The sequence below is a fragment of the Ovis canadensis genome, chromosome 11, assembly GCF_042477335.2.
Source record: "Ovis canadensis isolate MfBH-ARS-UI-01 breed Bighorn chromosome 11, ARS-UI_OviCan_v2, whole genome shotgun sequence".
Classification (NCBI taxonomy): domain Eukaryota; kingdom Metazoa; phylum Chordata; class Mammalia; order Artiodactyla; family Bovidae; genus Ovis; species Ovis canadensis.
This window is the reverse complement of record NC_091255.1, coordinates 34765565-34780704: the sequence shown is the minus strand read 5'-3', so window position 1 is coordinate 34780704 and position 15140 is coordinate 34765565. Positions and strand designations below refer to the sequence as shown.

General features: G+C 36.6%; 1 protein-coding gene across 5 annotated transcripts in view; it reads left to right on the top strand.

Annotated features, from left to right (window-relative positions):
- The window catches only part of RABEP1 (rabaptin, RAB GTPase binding effector protein 1), a 93840-nt gene that overhangs the window by 20243 nt on the left and 58457 nt on the right, over positions 1-15140 (top strand). For 4 of the 5 annotated variants that reach the window (XM_069603198.1, XM_069603199.1, XM_069603194.1 and 1 more), the window contains exon 2: positions 9536-9664. The exons of the other annotated variant lie outside the window; for it this stretch is intronic. Coding sequence is in view for 2 of the 4 variants with exons in the window: in XM_069603199.1 (XP_069459300.1) it covers positions 9536-9664 (129 nt within the window). In the remaining 2 variants the exon portion in view is untranslated. The remainder of the gene's footprint in view (positions 1-9535; positions 9665-15140) is intronic. 5 annotated transcript variants of the gene reach the window in all.

Genomic DNA, 15140 nt, shown 5'->3' with positions numbered 1-15140 from the left:
CATTTTTTCTCAAGGAACCCTGGAAACATGCTCAGTGTCCTAGTTGATTTTACATTCTTGTACAAACTCCTTATCTCATTAGACCACATAGTCTGCACACTGTAGTAGAGTGACATTGTGCTACTGGAAAGCACAGGGGAAAAGGGGATCTTGGGTTTTAAGATGACTGATCTTAGTGTCTCAGTTGGCTGTAAAGTATGGTGATACTTGAAGTAGGCTGGCAAATTGGGAAAAACAGAGTGTCAGACAAATAGAGAACTCAAAATGAGAACTCAAAATATCAAAGTATCTCCCTCCCCCGTAAGCTCTCTAGAACAATGCTGTCCAACAGAGATGTAATATGAGCCAAAGAGTGTAAATTTTTTTCTGGCAGCCACATTGTACTGTGCTGTTCTAGGTCACTTCAGTTGCGTCTGGCAGCCACATTGAAAGATTAAAAAAATCAAACCGAAACGAACACTTCTAAATAGGTGAAATTAATTTTATTGAGATTAATTTTATTAACAGCTTTATTTGAGATTCAATTCATACATCATCAACTTCACCCCTTTAGAACATACAATTCAGTGGTGTTTAGAATGTCTGCAGAGCTGTGCATCCATCACCACTAATTTCGAAATATGTTCCTCATCCTCCAAAGAATACCCTGACCGTTAACAGTCTTTCCCCATTCCATTCCTCCTTCTCAAACTGCTGCTGCTAAGTCACTTCAGTCGTGTCCGACTCTGTGTGACCCCATAGAAGGCAGCCCACCAGGCTCCCCCGTCCCTGGGATTCTCCAGGCAAGAACACTGGAGTGGGTTGCCATTTCCTTTTCCAATGCTTGAAAAGTGAAAGTAAAGTTGCTCACTCTTGTCTGACTCTTCGCGACCCCATGGACTGCAGCATACCAGGCTCCTCCATCCATGGGATTTTCCAGGCAAGAGTACTGGAGTGAGGTGCCATCGCCTTCTCCGTCCCCAACTGCTGGCAACCACTAATATTTTAGTTTCTATGAATATAAATGGAATCGTACAATAGGTAGCCTTTGGTGTCTGGCTTTTTTAACTTAATGTTTTCAAGGCTCATCCATCTTGTAACTTGTTAGTACTTCATTCCTTTTTGGATATATAGTATTCTGTTGTATAAATATACCAAATTTTGCTTATCCAGTCATCAATTGATGAACATTTGAGTTTCCTTTCTTTAGCTGTTACGAATAATGCTTCTCTGAACATGTGTGTATAACTTTCTGTGAAATCAATTTTAATACTCTATCCAGTATATTCCAGATGTTATAATTTCTACATGTGATAGAAAGTATTAATGAGATAGTAAAATGTTTTTGTACTGAAGTCTTCAAAATTCTGTATATGTTTCATATTTAACATATAATTCAGATGGCCACATTTCATGTGTTTGGTGGCTGGAAAGTGAAAGTTGCTCGGTCATGTCAAGACTGTTTGTGATCCCATGGACTGTATAGTCTATGGACTTCTCCAGGCCAGAATACTGGAGTCTTTCTCCTCTCCAGGGGATCTCCCCAACCCAGGGATCGAACCCAGGTCTCCCGCATTGCAGGCAGATTCTTTACCAGCTGAGCCACAAGGGAAGCCCAAGAATACTGGAGTGGGTAGCCTATCCCTTCTCGTCCTCTGACCCAGGAATCAAACCAGGGTTTCCTACATTGCAGGCAGATTCTTTACCAACTGAGTTACCAGGGAAGCCCCATGGCTACCTTGGAAAGCCAAGGAGTGACTCATTGGGACTTGTATGCAAAGTTGGGGAAGTTGCAGTTTTGCCTGTCAGAGATGTTTGCTGACTCCTGGACAGATATACATTACTGTCTCATTTCCATTGCAGTTGAAGACTCTTCTTTCCTTTGTTTCTTCAAATCCTTGCTGTCTTTTAAAACCCTGACTTATGCCCCTCTTCATCAATGGGTTTTAGTTATTCCTGCTTATCTTTTTTGTTTACTTATTTATTTAGTAAATGTTTATTGAATGCCTTCCATGTGTTAGCCACAGTTCAAGGTGTTAAAAATGTAACATGTAACAATGAGCAGGATACATACAGTCTCAGTTTTCACTGAGGGTCTCTAGTACGGAACAGTATTTAAACATTCAGATATTTAGGGAAATAGTTTCAGATAGTGATAAGTGCTATGAAGATAATAAAACTGGCCTGAAGAGGATAGCACTTATGCTATGAAGCACTAATAGGATAGCACTTAATGCTACCAAGCACTAATTTATTCTTGTACTTTTTAAAATTCATACCACAGTAGAGCTGATCAAAAAACAGTTTATGCTAAAATTTACTAGGTTTAAGTATATAGATTCATGAGTTTTCAAACATACATAGTTTGTAACCATCACCATAATTGTGTTAATAGAATGTTTTACCCCAAAAAGTTCTTTCATGATACTTTGTGGTTAAACTCCTCTGGACAAGTGCTTCTCTACTTTCTGTCATCATAGTTTTGCCTTTTCTAGAATTTTATATAAGTGGGATCATACTTTTTGTGTCTGATTTCTTTCACTTAAACGATAATCTTGAGATTTATCTAGATTGTGTGAATTAGTAATGTATTTCTTTTTGTTGCTGTCTAATATTTCATTGTATGAATACACTGTTATTTGTCCATTTATAGTGGGCATTTTGGTTTATTTCCAATTTTTGGTTATCATAAGCCAAAGTAGTTTTGTAAGTATTATCAAAGCTTCGGTGAGCACTTGTATGCAAATCTTTGTGTGGAAATATGTTTTCATTTGTAGGATTGCTGTATCATATGGTAGGTGTGCATCTGTAAGGAACTGTTTCCCAAAGTGGTTGTACTAATTTGCATTCTCAATAGCAACCTTACTGACACATGGTCAAACAAAATAAGGATTAAATTCAACTTCACTGATAGTGAATTCTCAGAGTTCCAAGCTAGGTCCTAAAGTGGCATGATGTGGCTCTACTTATGAATGCCAGTAGAGTTATAGGCAGAAAGCTGAATTCTTTTGGCCTTTTCTTAAGTAAGCCTTCTTTGAGTTTTAAGCTTAAGATATATAAGTTTTGAATTGCTTTATTTGTCTTATAAGTGGGACTCTAAAATATTTAAATATCCAAATAGTTAGAAAATATATCTGCTTTTCAAAAAGTCCAGTGAGAGTCACGCTTTTTCATCTGGCTTGGCATTTGGTATTTGAAATACTCGAAGTACAATAATACCAATTTGTACAAATTGAATAAGATGGTATCCATTTTTATCCACGCATAGTTATATCAGTTGTTGAACATGAGCTTTTGACAGTTACGGTAATTGGGCTATGTGTAATCAGAAATTAAGGTGACTAAAAAATCTGGTAAAATACATGTAATGGTGGTTGAACTATATTGTATATCTTGACCAGTATTCAAAAATGTCCATAGTTTATTTCAACCATATAGTTAGCTTTTTTAAAAAATTGAAGTATTGTTGATTTACAATGTTGTGTTAGTTTCAGGTGTACAACACAGTGATTCAGTTGTATATATTTGCTTGTGTGTGTATGTACTCTTTTTCAGATTCTTTTCCCTTATAGGTTATTACAAAATGTTAAGTATAGTTTCCTGTGCTATACAGTAGGTCTTTGTTGGCTATCCATTTTATATAAGATATTATGCATAGTCAGCTTATTTTTGAAGTTATCTTTATTTGGCCAGCAATGACAATGTGAGATCACAGCCAGTAAAAGCTAGGGTAAATTTATAGTATGTTATTAAGAGTATAGCCCCCAGATACAATGTTTCTACTAAGCTGGTATTGTGTTAGGATTAGTGTGTCCTGTTTTATGTAGATTTTTGACTAACCGTAGTGTGCAAAGAGAGCAACCGAGATCATGAAGAATTTAGACATTATTAAATGGTGAAGAGATGTTTCATCTGGAGAAAGGAGAGGGCAAGTGTGAGATGTCAGATAATAGAAATTTTCCTCACTGATTCTGTAGGGCAAAACTAAGATTTCTAAGGAAGATGATTTAAAATTCTTTTAGTAAAAATAGATATTTTTAACAGGTGGTCAGTTCAAGTAAAGCGGGGAGGATAATCTAAATCTCTTAATGGTGGAATTGGCTGCCCCATAAGGCAGTGAACTGAGTTGTTAGCTTTATGTTTATGTGTAAGCCATGTGATCACATGTCTGTTATAGGAATGGATTCCTGCATGAATTAGGAATTGGTGTTTCAAACTATTTTGACCTCTGTCCACTGTAAGAAGCACTTTCTCCAGTGCAACCCAATCATGAAATAACATATACCCATATTAAATGTGTTGCTGGTATTTCCTATTATATTTTATTATTAACTTTAAATGGCAGATTGCTAATCACTAAATTGATGTAACAGCTTACTAATGGATTGACATTTAGTTTGAAATACATTGGATTATAGTAATCCATACAATCTTTTGCTAAGTCACTTCAGTCATGTCCGACTCTGTGTGACCCCATTGACGGCAGCCCATCAGGCTCCCCCGTCCCTGGGATTCTCCAGGCAAGAACACTGGAGTGGGTTGCCATTTCCTTCTCCAGTGCATAAAAGTGAAAGGGAAGTCGCTCAGTCGTGTCTGACTCTTCACGACCCTATGGACTTCAGCCCACCAGGCTCCTCCGTCCATGGGATTTTCCAGGCAAGAGTACTGGAGTGGGGTGCCATCGCCTTCTTGATACAATCCTTATAACACTATTATCTAGTTGTTATTCCCACTCAATAATGTAAACTAAAAATTGGACCCATAAAATTCCACACTGCAAATGCCTAGAGGTTAATTAATTAATTTTGATCATTAACATCTCTAGGGAGGTTGAAAATTAGAAAATGTTCTGTTTTTGATTCTTCTCACCGCTGTTCTTGTCACCCCTGCCACCCATTCCCCACAACAGTTTTTTCCATCCTTAATTCTACTTTTGCCCTTTTGAAGACTCTCTTCTTAATTTTTCATTATATCATTATCTCCCTGAATTAAAATTTGGTGCCAGTTGTTTTCATTTAATATTTTTCGTGGATTTATGACAACATTTTCAAGTCATTTGCATAAACACCTAATTTTTACATGAGAAATAATTGACTTTCTTATTTGAAACCCATCATTTAAAAAGTGTTATCTTTTATCTGAAATACTATAGCACCTAATTATTTAAGAGAGTTTTAAAAAAAGAATAGAGTAAAAGAAAATAAGGGTTTTCATTTTGCTTCACATAAGGAAGACTAAAAAGATGTTCTGTGTAAACTTCATCACCAGATGTTCTTTTGTTTTAGAAATGGTTCATCTGAGTAAATGGACAGGGAGAAAGGCTGCAGTATCTTAAAGTTGTTAGAGTCAGATTTTGGACGATTATATAAAATGAGATGACAGGCTTTATATTATACTAAAGAGTTTATGTTTATCTTTTAGTATTATGGAAAAAATTATTCCCAAGTGCTGTATCTATTTGCTCTAATGCTGTCAGGTGACTGGTAATGTTATTGTAGACTGTTTTACTTTCCCTTCTCCTTCCCCTTCCTTACTGAGGCAAGTAATTGTGGATTTACTGAATATTTCCTAAACAAGGCATCATTCAGTGGGTGTATTTACTGCAAATAATAATTTTTAGTAATCCTTTAAAAGGCTGGACAGAGTTTTCCGAGTACAGGGAAGAGTTTTCAGAGTACTGGTCATTTGCCAGCTGACAGGCCACTTCTGAAACAAAAGATTTTTGTTTTTAGCACATTTTTAAAAATTTTAGCAAATTATTTTGCTAAATAATATATACGTGGGAAAATATATGTGTAGTTTTAAAAAATGACTCTTTACTGTGTTAAAATATTTTAAGACCATTGAAGTAAGTTATGTGTACTTTTTAGGAGCAGAGAAATTGAGATGGAGCAATAGGACAAAATTATAATCACTGAAACTTAAAAAAATGAAGCACCTTACTACTTTTTAATTTAAATACAATCAAGTGTAATTTATCCTTTTGATTAGCTTTGATTCAGAGAGAGAACTGCTCTGAATATAATTTGGCCTATTCTTACCAGTCTTATATATGTATATTTCTATAGGTTGTATTATGTGATATTTCAATATAATTTTATGTCTTAATCTTTTAATATAATCTTTCTGACTTAATGTTATTCCATTGGATGGATGTACATAGCTACCATACTCAATAGTTTCACTTTAAAGTCAGTGATATACAGGTTAAGACTTCTGAGTTTCAGGAACTGTTCAGATTCTTTTGTTCCTCTGGAGTTATGCATTTTTTTTTTTTTGCTTGAAATAGGTGTTTTCCTGGATCCTAAATGTTTTTAAACAAAAAAAATTCTGATTGTAGTAACGTTTAACCTAGATTGTGTTTTTCCCCCCATTGATAATGTCTCATCAAGTTTAGTATACCATTAGAGTGTAATAGTAGGACCCAGCTTGAGGCTTTAAAATATTTCTAAATTATTACATATTTTCACATTCATGTCAAAATTGGGGAAGGAGATATACCTAACAATTATTGCACCTTTCCTTCACTTATTTGCCATATTCTTTTCTTTTTGTGTTGTTGCTTAATTCAGACACTTTGGGCAGGCAGCTGTGCTCATCGCTATACCACCAATGCAGACATTTTGAATAAATGATGTAATAATTTTTCTCTTTGCATATCAAGCATTAAAAGAAGTCATTGCATAACATAGTGTGCCCCCTTTATTTTATTACTCAAGGTAGCAGTATACAGAATGTGTGGAATGTTTGACAGAGTCTGATATGCTAATAGCTTTCAGCTGTGAGTTACAGCAGGCTTAGTGTTGTTGAAGTTGGCATTAATGGTGGCATGTTGCTAGGATGATACATGGTAGTAGGGAATGATATGAGCTGGAAGTCTAAGCATGGAATTGAGTCAGAATCATGAGGCTAGAAGTGACTTCTGGGCGTTTGTCAAAGCCAGTTGATCAGTCTGCTGTTTTCTCTTATTCATTTAGTATCAGTAAATCTTACTAGCTTATAGCTAATATTTACCCATTTTTTCTTATATGCCAGGCTAAGTGGTTTTTACATGAACTGTTAATTAGTTATTGTGAACTGCTAGTCGCCATGTTAAAAAAAAAATATTTTGTGTGATGAGATCTATTTTCAGTTTGAGTTGTGGTTGGTTGCTCATGCATTATGATTTAAGAGATGCCTGTTTTTAAACTTTCTTGTTGTTTTATGCAAGGTGAATTGATTTTTCCAGATAAAGCTGTAGAGGCATTCTTATAAAAAGCAGTTGTTTGGGCTTTTTTATGTGTTGTAGAACTGTAGTATGTTGGAAATAGTTGAGGTGGATTTAAGAAAATTTGAGGGAGGATTAAAAATTTTTTTATTAAAAAAAAAAAAAGTAAGAGTGTTAGTTACTTGGTATATCCTCAAGGGGATCACGACTGCTGGAACTGAAATTTGTCCTCAGTTGTGGAGAGAGGCAGCCAGATCTGTGGGTGTGGACTGTGCCTCAACTGTAGGTCAGAGCCAGGACAGGGTGGGGAGTATTGGAAACACACTTAATCTTTCTCGGCTGTAATTTTAAAGGCTGTATTTTAGTTTTTATTGATTTATTAGCTTCAGTTCCTAAATATAATGTTGAAAGTACGGACATTTTGTGTGTGTGTGTGTGTGTGTGTGTGTGTGTCTGTGTGCACTTTAGTGGAAGGTAGTAGTGGGTGGGAGTGTAGTTTTTAGTGATAAGAACAGAAGGATCATCTTTCTTTATTTCCCATTGCTTTTCCCTAACTCATGTTTTAATGAGTAGCTACCTGTAACTAAAACGTGAAGTGGAAAATTTGCTTAATTTATTTAACAATTGGAATCTGGACAATTAAAAATACCAAGACAAGTAAATAGTACAGAGAACTTATTTCTTTCATGATTTCAAAAGTAAATATGAAATACACATTTCCCCCTTCCAGTGGATTCTCCATTCCTCTTTTTCTCTGAGGGTTAACACGTGTTCACATGATCAGATGTCGTTCTTTGCTTTGACGAAAAGATCCTAGATGTTTGCTCCTCAAAATAACTCCTTACCTTTAAAGACAGGGAACTCAAAGCAGCTATCATTTTCTCTTTTTGCCTTGGATTGCTTTGATGCTGTTAGATCTGTAGTGAGGCTTGACTGAAGATGTCATGGGAGCAAATAAATACTGTTTTTAATTATTTATTATTGAAGGAGTTGTAGAGAACTTTGATAAGCATATGGAATAAATTAATTAGCCGTAGTCCTATATCTTGTAGACAGATCATTGCATTTTTTCCAGACTTTTTTTCCTGTGTGCTATAAAATTATAAGCTCAATTTAATTGAGTAATAGGTTTAGAGGAGTATTAGGGCCTTCAGAGATAATCTCAGATCATGGTTAAAATTTTAGTAAATTGTTGTTATCTGGTTGTAGGGATCCGAGACCTCTGCTGACCTAGATAATTAGGCAGACGTGTTACTACTGATAACGCGTAGTATTATCTCTCTTTCTGGGAGAAGGAAATGGCAACCCACTCCAGTATTCTTGCTTGGAGAATCCCTTGGACAGAGGAGCCTGGTTGGCTGCTGTCCATGGGGTTGCAGAGAGTCCACAACTGAAGCGGCTTAGCATGCATGCATGCATTGGAGAAGGAAATGGCAGCCTGCTCCAATATTCTTGCCTGGAGAATCCCAGGGACAGAGGAGCCTGGTGCGCTGCCATCTATGGGGTCGCACAGAGTTGGACATGACTGAAGCGACTTAGCAGTAGTAGCAGCAATTACTACTGATAAGCATCCCCTGGAGCAATTAGGGTCATAGCTTTGTGGCTAGGTTGCTGTTGGGGTAAAGGATGCCACCAAGAGTTTGGATTTCCCTCTCCTTGGTTGAACCAAAATACTCTCAGGGTTTGGTCAGGATAGGTGTTTATATAATCAGCTGTGGCCAAATTATAGAGCTCCTCAAAATGGGTAAAAATGGGTCCCAGTCCCTGCCATACCATAATCAAGTTAATTTAAAAACCGGATAATCCCCCAGTAATGGAGAGTTCATACAAAATGTACAGTTCTGTATCCTTTCTATATGAAAGGTTCTTTCATTATGATTTCAGTATAATGAGCCATCTTGAAAGTGGGAGAACGGTTCAGTTTAGAATAGCTGTGCTAATCAGAGTGCCCTTTAGATTTTGCTTATAACTCGTGAGAGAGGAACTGGCAAGATTGGCAGTGGATTTGTTTGTAGGATAAACAGCCCAAATAATCCAGTATTTAACAAATTCATAAGTGGATGGACATACTCAGTTATACAAAGGAACTTTGAAGCTTTCTTTTGGGAAATTTGCTTTATGTGATTCTCCATATATGTACTGTTTCAGCTTACAGGATTCATTCACAACATGTGTATTAAGTTGAGTAGAATTGTCCTTTTTGAAAAATTTCCAGGAATATAGTGGATCTTTGGGAGAAGCTTGACCACTTGTTTCTTTATAGAAATATGCAGCTGCAATACTAATCAATTCTTGTAACTTAATTTATAAATAAAATTATTACTTGTTAACTAGTATTTTTCTTTTCAGTTTCTCTTCAGCAGCGGGTGGCAGAATTGGAAAAAATTAACGCAGAATTTTTACGTGCAAAGCAACAGCTTGAGCAAGAATTTAATCAAAAGAGAGCAAAATTTAAAGAGTTATATTTGGCTAAAGAGGGTAAGTTTATAAGTCTCCCTCAACCCCCGTACTAAAACTGTCTTAAAACTTTTTGTCAAGTTTCTCAGTAGTATATACAATGTTAATTTTAATCACTGAATAAATCTTGATTTTATTTCTAGTTGGATTGTATAATAGAAGTCTATTTAGAGGTTAGGGTTAAGAATGAAATTGTAAAACAAGTTGAATAATACATTATTTAGATATTTCTTTGTCTTTTGACATTAATGATATTTAATATGGTAGGCTAGATAAGTCCTGGGACACAGGACTTTCAGTCCTCTTAGCACTTGGGAGATAGCCCCAGGTAAATCAGGACAGTTGGCATTCTAATAATAGCCTTAGCTGTTATATTAAAACTGACATTTCATGTAATTTATTCAACAAATGTTAATTATCCATTAATATGTTTAATACCTACTATCAGGTAGGCATTGTGCCTTGGTGCTGAGTATACAGAAGGGGCAAGATTCGTGTGGCTGTTGTACTCATAGAAGTTTAATTCTATTGGAGAAAAAAGATTAATAGTGCACTTAGTTGCTCAGTCATGTCTGACTCTTTGCTACCCCATGGACTGTAGCCCGCCAGGCTCCTCTGTTCGTGGGATTCTCCAGGCAAGAATATTGGAGTGGGTTGCCATGCCCTCTTCCAGTGGATCTTCCTGACCCAGGGACTGAACCCGGGTCTCTTGCATTGCAGGCGGATTCCTTCCCATCTGAGCCACCAGAGAAGCCCAAGAATACTGGAGTAGGTAGCTTCTCCCTTCTCCAGAGGATCTTCCTGACCTACAACGCTCTAAGAGATGACACCTTGCAATGGCTTTGATTCCATGTCCCTGCCAGACTCTGCTGAGTCCCCCAAAAAAGCAAAGTGTATAAGGCAAATGAACAAAGTGTATAAGGCAAACGTATGAGAGCATATCATGAGGGAACCTTACTCTGAAGGATGACGGGAATGGTTTACATTTTGGATATTGACATAAGAAGTATAGATATGGTTTCTAGAGACCTCTAGACCAGTGAGTGATTCTCAGAATGTGATTGTGAAGTAGCAGCATTGCATTAATAATCTCCTGGGGAACTTGTCAGAAATGAAAAATTTTGGAAGCTACCCCAGACTTCTGAATCTGACACTTTGGAATTAGAGTCTATACCAATTGATGTTTTAAGGTTCTCTCCAGGTAATTCAGATGCACGTCAAATTTTGGCAATAGATGGTCTAGTATAGACGAGCAACTTTTAGACTCTAAAGTGGATAAAAATCACCTGGAAAACTTGTTGGAACACAGTATGTTGGGCTGGAGCCTGAGAATTTGTGTTTCTAATAAACTTGTAGGTGATTGCATTACTGCCAGTCCAAGGGTCACAGTTTGAGAACCATTACTCTAGACTGGTGATCCTTCAACATTTATCTACTCTGTAAAATGTTTACATACACCCCTCATTCCTTAAAAAAATTTTAATTTTAAATTTAAAAAGATTGGAAGTATGTCAATTCTATTGTACTGTTAATGCTGACAATTTAAATAAATTCATGCTTTAGACATATCCATTATAGTCAATCATAGTGATTTATGATACTATCCATTACCGATCCATTGAATAAAATAAATGTCAATAAATTCTTCAGCAGGAATTTTACATTTTCCCCCTCCTTGTGTTAGTTTTAACATCTTCCTCAGAATTTTATTCTAAAAAGTGATTTTTTAGAACACAAATTCGAGTGTGCATCAGGATTTTACCTCTAGGGTTTATTAAAAGGAAGATTGCTGGGCCCCACCCCTAGAGTTTCTGATTCACTAGATCTGTGGGATCCTAGACTTTGGATTTCTAGAATGTTAACAAGGTAATGCTGATATTATTGGTTCCGGGACAACACTTTGAGAACCACTAGCCTACAGTAATATTTTGTGCTTGAAAGCCATTAGAAAAATTGGTCTGATTGTTCTGCAATAAAAATATGCACATAAATTTCTTTTGTATTGCAGTATTGCCGTAATTTAAAGTATACAAGTGATTACATCATAAATATTGTATACACTTAAAAAATAGTATTATAATGTGTAAGAATTACTAGAAATGGAGGTCTTAAGAGAGAGATTCATTCTCCTGCCCAATTAAGTCATTAAGCTCTAGTGAATATTATTAATGTCTAGAAAAAGATATGTTTCAGTTTTTTTCTTTTCTTTCTTTTTTTAACTAAATATAAGTTGGGAATTCTCTGGTGGCTTAGTGGTTAGGATTCTGGGGTTTAACTGCTGTGGCCCGTGTCCAATCCCTGGACAGGGAACTGAGATCCCACAAGCTGAGCAGCATGGCCTTAAAACAAAACAAAAATAGATATAAGTTAAGCCCCTGGTCTCATAAATAAGTAGATGGAAATAGAAGTTTTTCTTTTTTTAAATAGTGATTGCTATTTTATTCTCTTAACTCTTTCTGAATTATGTGTTCAATCACCCAGTGCTCTAGCTTCAATTTTATAGATTGACAACTCAAATAGGTCGTCTTTCAGTTTTGTTGAAGTAGACTTTGCAGTCCATGCATGCATGCGTGCTGAGTTGCTTCAGTCATGTCTAACTCTGTGACTCCACGGACTGTAGCCCACCAGGCTCCTCTGTCCATGGGATTCTCCAGGCATGAATACTGGAGAGGATTGCCATGCCCTCCTCTCGAGGATCTCCTTATCCCAAGGACTGAACCCATGTCTCATGTCTCCTGCATTGGCAAGTGGGGTCTTTTACCACTAGAGCCATCTGTGTGACCTGCCAAAAGATTTGTTACCCAGTTGCTAGTCGTTCACTTTGTTACTGACGTTGATATTTTTGAATTAGCCCTCTGGTTTTGTATCACGGTGGAGTTTTTACACTATAAGGCAGTGAACCATAGTAAAACTCAGGATAGGTGAAAGCCTTTCATTTGTTATGTAGGGAGAAGGGTATTAAGAAAAGGGAGGTGCAAGGAGAATCTACACATAAACATGTCTCTATTTTAGGAAAGATTTTTGTGGAAGTTGAGGATCTAGAATTTGATTCCGTTAAAACACCATGTGGCTGTGAATCCCTTGGAAGATCTTTGGGTACCTGTTCAGGCACGTGTAACTCACTTTGAAAACCACTGTCTTGGAGTGGTGTTATTCAGACTAGGTTGTAGCTCTTTGATGGATAGCAGAATTGAATGGGTTTTTACCAGCAGTTTTTTGAAAAGAAATACAATGGAAAAGAACACACATTATTTACCTGGTAAGGTTAAGTAAGTATAATTGAACAAAATTTTCTGTTTTAGTTACATATACACATGTATGTATAGAGTTGTGTGATAAAATACAGTTTTTGCTATGAATCATGGTAAAAACAGTTTGAAAGTTACTGTTCTATAGGGTGGAAGGTTGCTAGGGCTCACAGAATTCAGCCCTTGGAAAGGTTTACTCACTACAGTGTGGGATTGGATGGTTTTCTCATGGGTTGCAGGAGGGGTGGCTGTTCTGTTAATTTTTTTTCTTCATAGGCTGACAAGGAGATGGGAAAGCTAGTGTTCCTGTCTAGGCCTGGTGGTAGTCTGCAAGACATTGTGGAGGTTGGGATGAATGAGATATGGTTTTTATCTTCAATAAAGTATAGTTTTCCTTATCTTTTCTGAAATTATAAAATTGTCTTTTCTATAAAATTCTGAAGAAATGAAAATGACTAAGAAACTCGTTTCTGAAATACATGATCAATTGCAGTTTTATATAGAAGCAGCTCTGAATGTGGGTTTGTTCAAAAACATACCTGTTATGTTAAAATTGCTTTGAATACATCTAGACCCAGTAAATAATCTGTATGTGTACTTTTGTATCTTTACTATCTGAAGTTCTCAGTGAACTTAAACTAGCCATAGAGAATAAGTGAGTTAACTTTTTATGAATTTCTTTTTGAGAGTTTTTATGATCCTTTTTGACAGTTTTTAGTGTCATTTCTAAAGAAATTACACAGTGTGTAAAAGGTAAAGGTTGATTTAGTTTATGGATGGCTTGGCTGTTTGCCTAAACAAATTCAAAGATGTCCTGTAAAGCAGCAGCTCATCTTGTTGCATGAAGTATAAATCTAGTCTTTATGATTTTCACCGGGGGGGTAACAGTATAAGTCATGGTTTTGTTGTATTCAGTAGTCTTTGTATGTTTTATCTTTCAGCAGATCAGGTCACAATAACCCCAGAAGTCCAAATATTGGTATTTTTCCTAATTAGAATAGCTTTTGCTTTGGTGTTGTAATAGCTGTGCTTTCATTTATTTGGAGAGTAGCTGAACTAGAAGTGCAAATAGTAATGAGAAGTACTAACAGGGGGTATTACTTCTTGGCTCCCCTTACTGCCTTTTCCTTCCTTAACACCCATTCTTTTCCCAGCTGACATCAACTGCGAATGTCACAAATACTTAAAATTCTGTTACTTTTCTGCTGAGATTGAAAAAGGGGTTTAACTTTCTAAAAACAGTTTCTGATTTAGATTTTTCCTTTAACCAGTTTCAGTACAAAGCTTGGCACTGCAACAGTGTTTGTGTGTTGGAAATCCTCAGTTTTGAGCAATGAGTAAGAGCCTGTTACACAAGGAATCAAACAAAAGGCCAAAGAGTTCTCAGTTTGAAGGAGAATAGTAGAAATGGAGCTCATGTTAATCACCAGAAGACAGTGGAGTTTTCTAGTGGTGTTCAAAATGATTTTGTACATGGTCATTACTTATATAAAGCTCTGATGCCAACTAACCAGAGCAATACTTTTAGGAAGATACAGAAAAAGAATTCCAGGAGAAGAGAATGGAGGGAATAGTAAAGAATATTTGAGGAGATAATGACTGGAATTTTTCAAGCATTAAGAAATAGAAGTGTGTCTTCAGCATTAAGTATGGAGTACCAAGTAGGGTAAATAATAGTAAATTTATACTTTGAAGATATAATGATTTTGAGCAATGAAATTTTAAAAAGCTAGCAATGATGTACCCAGGAAATGAAAAAATACAGTCTTTTATATTCATCGGTTCAGTTGCTCAGTCGTGTCCGACTCTTTGCGACCCCATGGACTGCAGCATGCCAGACCTGCCTGTCCATCACTAGTTCCCAGAGTTTACTCAAACTCATGTCCATCGAGTCGGTGATGCCCTCCAGCCATCTCATCCTCTGTCGTCCCCTTCTCCTCCCACCTTCGATCTTTGCCAGCATCAGGGTCTTTTCCAATGAGTCAGTTCTTTGCATCAGGTGGCCAAAGTATTGGAGCTTCAGCTTCAGCATCAGTCCTTCCAGTGAATATTCAGGACTGATTTCCTTTAGGATGGACTAGTTGGGTCTCCTTGCAATCCGAGGGGCTCTTAAGAGTCTTCTCCAACACCACAGTTCAAAAGCATCAATTCTTTGGTGCTCAGCTTTCTTTATAGTCCAACTCTCACATCCATACATGACTACTGGAAAAACCAGAGCTTTGGCTAGAAGGACCTTTGTTGGTAATGTC